General features: G+C 52.5%; 1 protein-coding gene across 1 annotated transcript; it reads right to left on the reverse strand.

Moving 5' to 3' along the window:
- Window positions 1-848: 848 nt before the first annotated feature.
- LOC135324059 (olfactory receptor 14A16-like) lies at window positions 849-1,784 on the reverse strand. The gene has a single exon (XM_064499495.1). The coding sequence runs from the start codon at window positions 1,782-1,784 to the stop codon at window positions 849-851; it is 936 nt and encodes a 311-aa protein (XP_064355565.1).
- Between the last annotated feature and the right edge of the window lie 4,877 nt (window positions 1,785-6,661).

The following is a 6,661-nucleotide window of genomic DNA, read 5'->3' on the forward strand; positions in this document are numbered from 1 at the left end:
GGCCCAGCATCACTGCACCTGACAAGCCCCTCCCCAGGTGTCTGTGGCTGTGGAGGGTGCTCAGAGCAATCACAAGGCATCTCAAATGGCTCAGGATGGGGTCAGGTGTGTCATTAGATCCAGCCATGGGTTTTCATTGCAGGTGACATAAACTGCTCCTGAGGCTGACTTTCCTCTGCCAGATGAGTCCCCACTGCCTCTCCTGAGACTGCAGAGCCCTGATGTGGTGCATTCCTTGGTTTGGCCCTTCACTTTTGGGTGACTCCACTTGGTTTGGGGAGTCTCCACTCACTGCCCATCCCAGGCACATGCTGTCCCTGGAGATCTCCGGTGCTCTCTTAGTGGTTCCATACTCCCTTCCAGAAGGATGGGCATCTGTCACCAGCCCTCCAATATTTGAGACAGTCCCCAGCAGACACCACTTGAGCACTCACCCTCTCCCGGTCCACTGGCACCCACAACCGAGGGCTGAATCCAGCCCTCATTCCCTCACACATCACCCTATGAGCACACCCTCCTTAGCCCATGGCACAGCAACAGGGCCTTTTCAGGTGCAATTCCCTGAGTGCATTTTTGGCCCCAGCTTTGGAAGAAAAGCCCAACCTTCAGGCAGGGTACTGATGAAATCCCCTTTTATTACAGAGATGCTGCAAGGGAGGCCAGCTCTGACACAGGGATCAGTAGATTTAGGGAAGGCCTCTGGGTCAGAGAGACGGGGTTTGTGCCTCTGGAGAAGAGAGATGAATTCAGACATTTGTGAACAAACACGTTCATCACAGAGAGAATGCCCAAACCACAAATGTTCCCTGAGATCTCTTGGAAATCACTTGTGAGGCGAGATGGGCAGTTTATTGCTGCTGAAACAGTGCCAACTGAACCAGTTTCTTCAGTGCCTCCTTGAGCTCCTTGTTCCTCATGCTGTAGATGAGGGGGTTCACTGCTGGAGGCACCACCGAGTACAGAACAGCCACCACCAGATCCAGAGATGGGGAGGAGAGGGAGGGGGGCTTCAGGTAGGCAAATGCTGTAGTGCTGACAAACAGGGAGACCACGGCCAGGTGTGGGAGGCACATGGAAAAGGCTTTGTGCCGGCCCTGCTCAGAGGGAATCCTCAGCACAGCAGTGAAGATCTGCACGTAGGACACCACAATGAAATTGAAACATCCAAACATTAAAAAGGTACCAACCAGAAGAAGGCCCGCTTCTGTGAGGTAGGAGTCTGAGCAGGAGAGCTTGAGGATCTGGGGGATTTCACAGAAGAACTGGTCCACTGTGTTGCCTTGGCAGAGTGGTATTGAAAATGTGTTGGCAGTGTGCAGGAGAGCATTGAGAAAACCACTGGCCCAGGCAGCTGCTGCCATTTTGACACAGGCTCTGCTGCCCATGAGGGTCCCATAGTGCAGGGGTTTGCAGATGACAACAAAGCGGTCATAGGCCATGACTGTGAGGAGATAAAACTCTGCTGCGAATAAAAAAAAGGAGAAAAAGGCCTGGGCAGCACATCCTGAGTAGGAAATGGCCCTGGTGTTCCACAGGGAATTGGCCATGGATTTGGGGACAGTGGTGGAGATGGCGCCAAGGTCGAGGAAGGAGAGGTTGAGGAGGAAGAAGTACATGAGGGTGTGGAGGCGGTGGTCGCAGGCTACGGCTGTGATGATGAGGCCGTTGCCCAGGAGGGCAGCCAGGTAGATGCCCAGGAAGATCAAGAAGTGCAAGAGCTGCAGCTCCCGTGTGTCTGCAAATGCCAGGAGGAGGAACTCGTTGAAGGAGCTGCTGTTGGACATTTGTTTCCTCAGGACTTTGTGGACTGTCCAAGGAAGAAAAGACAGTGTCAAGTTAGAGCAGCCTTCTCTGAACCAAACCCATTCTGTTTCTCAGAGAAAGCCCTACATTTCCTCTGTCCTTTACCTTCGTTCAGCTCCCTTTCTGGAGCTCCGTTTGCGCTGGCTGAGTGTGCTGTGCGGAGCAGGGGCCTCTGCCCGTGGGCTCCAGAGGAGTCAGCCCTGCTCTGCTGGGGGGGTGTCAAACTGACCTTGCTATGTGGTGGGATACCTGGGGATGGGTCCTGGGAGCAGCGGACTTGGTCCAGGTACCAATGGGACTATTCTCTATTTACCACAATGAGAGCTGAACACAGCTCTCACGCCAGCTCTATCTGAAAGAGAAGACCCTTGTGAGAGATTCATCTCCACCAGCCTTGCCCTCTTGAAAGGGGTGTCTGTGTCTGCATCAGTCACACCAGCTCCCACTCCAGGAAGGCAGAGAAACAGTCAAGTAAAGGCAGGGGGTGCCTGACCCTTTCCCGATGTCTCTGTTCCAATAAGATAGACTCTGTCCTCACACCAGTTTACCATCTGCGCCCTTCCTCCAGGCACTGCAGAGAGAATGGGAAGTGACTACCTCTGATGCACACATCCTGCAGCAGAATATGTCCACCCCATGTGTGGAAGGGCTGTTCAACATTTGGAAACTCATTTTTCTCTGCAAAATAATCAGTGGAGGAGTCTGATGACATATATTTATATATCTCTATACACATGTGTATATATATATATACACACACACACACACATAGGTATATATATGCATATATATATACACACACACACATATATATATGTATATGATGGTGTATACACACAGACACGTACACACACACATATATGTATTTTAGATACCTCCTTCTCAGCACGGGAGCATTCTTTGATAGGGTAGAAATCTTTGGCATTTCAGTTGTTCTCAGCATGAGCCCTCGTGCATCGCAAGAAGAAAAAAAGGAACCGCTGGGACTTTGTGTAGGGTCATGGGACCTGGTCTGTCAGTGAGTCTTGCCACTCACTGTCCTGCACTTGCACCTCACTCAGATAAAGGACAAGCACACTCACACGTTCCTCTAAGAAAGACACTGGACTGAGCTGGGAGCAGAGGAGTTCAGTTTCACAGTGAACATTTCCAAATTCTTCTCTCTCAGCCCAGAGATGGAGAGGGTGATGAAGAGTGTGACAAGGTTTCTGACTCACATGACCAGACCAAGGACTCTCAGATATCGCAGAAATGCTCCAGGGAAGCTGTGCTTTTCTGGAGGGCAGCTTGCAGCTTGGCAGGACAGCCCAGAGAAGCAGTCAAGGATCCTAAAGATGGACTCTCCTAAAAGGAGAGGCAGCCCCTTCCCCAACCTCATGAAATGCATTGCCAGGAGCCTCACAGGTTGGGAGGGGATTGGGGCTTTTCACTGCCATGAAGACAACACCATGCAGGACACATAGGTCTGGTGCCTTAACTGCAGCTGAACACCCCCAAAAGGTCTGAGAGAAACCTCAGCAAGTCTCTTCATCCCCACCTCAGCCTACAGACAGCACCAACATCACCTTCCTGGCCTCGTGAGGGTTTGTCTGAGCTGCTCCTTAGAACCTGCAAACACAGAGGTGCCCCTGGACAGTGCCCTGCCTGTGGGAGGTTTCTGGAGGGCAGGAATGAGCACACAGAGGGTGGGATGGGGTCTGTGAGCACTGACCAGGAAAAGACATTGGGACAGAGAAACAGGTCCCAGCAGGGACAGCTCCAGGCAGCAGAGATGGGCAGCCAATGAGAGGGAACTGCTAACAGAAACATTATGGGAGGATGGAGCTGAGCAGGTCATGGTCAGTCCCTGCAGTGCCGACACCTCCCTCAGTGAGCCCAGTTCTGCCCCGCAGAATCCTCCCAGCAGCAGGGCACTGTCCAGGGGCATCCCCATGTTTGCAGGTGCTAAGGAGCAGGTCAGCTAAACCCTGATGAGGCCAGCAAAGGGGAAGCTGCTGTTGTCTGTAGACTGAGGGAAGGGTGAAGGGACTTTCAGAAGTTCCTAGCAGACGCATTGATTGCTCATGGAAGCTATTAATGAGTCTCAGCCTATTTTCCAAGCCTGACAGCTCCATTCCCATTTTCCCCTTGCCAGGTGGTGGGAAATTTAAAGCACCATCTCAGGAAATTGGCTTCTCCTTCAGGAAATCCCTGCCTTCAATTTCCTTTTGAAAAGTCCCTTCTGAAATGTCCCATGCACGAGCTAGAACTATGAGCAGCCCTGACCCACACAGCACCCTCTCAATGGGAAAATGAACCTGCCCTGCCGGGGGGTCTCTCCTCCCACCCAGAGCTTCTCCCGGCAGTGTTGTAGAAGTTCCCCAGGCAGGCTGAGTGCTGACCCTTTCAGGCGGCAGAGTCACTAAGCGAGAAACACAGCACCCTGGGGTGCAGGGACACTGCTCTGAATTACAGCCCTGGGCAGACCTGGGTGCACACCCTGGCTTCACACCCTTGCAGCTTCCCTGGGAGAAGGTGGTAGGATGTCCTGTCTCTGAGATGGTATGGTAGAGAATCCCTGCTGTCAAGCACCTCCTCCTTCTCTGCACTGGAGAAGCAAGGAGACATAAGCTAAAAATCCTGTCAGTCACGGGATGGGATAGGTTCAGAAGACCCCCTCCAAGAACCTCCGTAGCATTGCCCTGCAGCCAGAGACTTACCGTGTCAGGGGCTGTGAAGATTTCTCCCACAAGGAGCACTCAGCCGTCCTCCCACTCCACACTGCCTCTCACTTCTCTCCGTCTTCTCTCATCTCATGTCAGCAGCAGCAGGCAGTGCCCGCAGCCCTGCTGCTCTTGGCAGAGGAGCTGCTCCTGCACACAGCTGTGTCTGGGCAGTGCTGCCAGGTTGCCATGAGCTCCCTCCATCCCAGGAGCCTGGCCCCACTCAGGAGCAGAGTCCCAGCTGAAGACACAAATGTCTCTGTCCCTCGTGCTCCCTCCTCCTGGGAAATGTTCCCTGAAGTAGACTAAAATAATCACTGATGCTCCCTCTCTAAACAGTTTAGAGAAAGTGATTCCGGCATTGCAATTTGTTTCATCAGGGGATGGTTATCTGCAAGAGGTGGAAATGTCCCTCTCTGGAAGCACCTATTCCTATCCCTTCACTAGGCAGGAACCTAGGCAGGGACAAAAAGGGACTTCATTTACCCATGGTTCAGGTGTTAATTCAGATGAGTCAGTCTGGGCTTCTCAGGGTGGTTTAGAAGGCCCGGGGCTGGAGTAGGATTTACATCCCTCCTGTGAGCGCCACAAAAAAACACACAAGAGGTGGGAATCCCTTTGCCAAAACTGAAGTGAGCACAACAGAGGTGTCTGCATGGGAGCTCCTTGTCTAAGCTCCCATTGGAATCACTGGAGATGGAGGATGGGAGTCAGCTGGACACACACAAACACCTGGTGACAGCTGAAGAGACAGAGGTGGTCCAAAGCATGTGCCAGTGTCTGCTTGTTCTGACGGTGCAACTATGACACCCGCATCCTTCCAGTGCATGAGGTGGCGGCCAGGTGGGGAATTGTCTTGGCCATCTGAAATGACCCTAGTTGCCTACTGCAACTAGAGCTCCACTCACTAGCAAGCTGAGGCACAAGCAGATCTGTACAATACAAACAGCTAATGCAATTCAGTGCAGACACTTGATTCAGTGACATAAAGATAGGCCATAGGCAGGGCCATGTCCCATGCCTGGGGTGTCCAGCACAGCCACATCTCTAGCAAATTCAGCATGGGACCTACAGGAAAGCCATGTCCTTCTGGAGTGGTTGCTGGGAAAGCACCCCAGGGCCTCTCTGGTTTCCTACCAGTACCTAAACAACTGAATCCCACCATTGCCTTTAGGCAAAGTCCATCCTGTCTACCTCCAACAGTGTTGCATAGATGGGAGGCACATCACACCAAGGTCTGCACTGTAGTCCCTGCACTCTCAAACCCTTCTAGCTTTTCTCTCCATGAACAACTTCTCACCCCCTCAGATGATATGAAGAGGGACTGGGCTAGTGACGTCCACAGGTTGGTTGGATCACAGGACATCCAGGTCCAGGAAATTCTTCAGTGGCACTTGTCCTGCCTGGAGATTGATTCACCCCTGTCACAGGCCCCAAGGTGCTGCAGAGTCAGCTCAAGCAGCAAACCCCTCTCCTGCCATTTCTGCACAGCCCAGCTCTGTTTCTCCCTGGCCTTGGGCACTGCAGGGTTTGCTCTTAGTGGGAACCTCCTTTCACCATTACATTGCCACCTGCTATCTATGTCAGCATGGCTCTGCTCTGAAGTGAGGCCATTGCACACACAGTGTCCTTGGCTCTTGGTAACGCTTCATCATGACCGCTCTGCACTTGATGCCGCAGCTGAGGCTCTGCAGCCCAAATATATACAAGTGCATGCAGCCTGGGGCACAGGCGTGGGCATATGGAGATGCATGAGCCAGGTAAGGGTGATGCTTTCCTGGATATGGAAAATGCAAATAAGGAGGAACTGATCAGGGATGGGATAGTGTCAGCTTTACCTACCATGACCATGAAAATGTGGAGTCCCAGATCCTGGAGAGTGAGGAAGGACAGTAGCAAAGTACAGACCCTGGACTTCAGAGGATAAGGAAGGACAGTAGCAGAGTGCAGACCCTGGACTTCAGAGGAACAGACTTCCTGACCTGTTCAGGGGACTGGTGGGGGATCCCAGGGGAGGCAGCTCTCAAGGGCTCAGAAGCTCCAGAAAGCCATCAGGTCTTTAAGGACAGACCTGCCAAGCACAAGGATGGGCCATCTTGATACTCACTAAAACTAGCAGAACTAGCAGACATCTCAGGGGACCAACGTGGCTAAAC

This window comes from Dromaius novaehollandiae, chromosome 30 (genome assembly GCF_036370855.1).
Source record: "Dromaius novaehollandiae isolate bDroNov1 chromosome 30, bDroNov1.hap1, whole genome shotgun sequence".
Taxonomy (NCBI): domain Eukaryota; kingdom Metazoa; phylum Chordata; class Aves; order Casuariiformes; family Dromaiidae; genus Dromaius; species Dromaius novaehollandiae.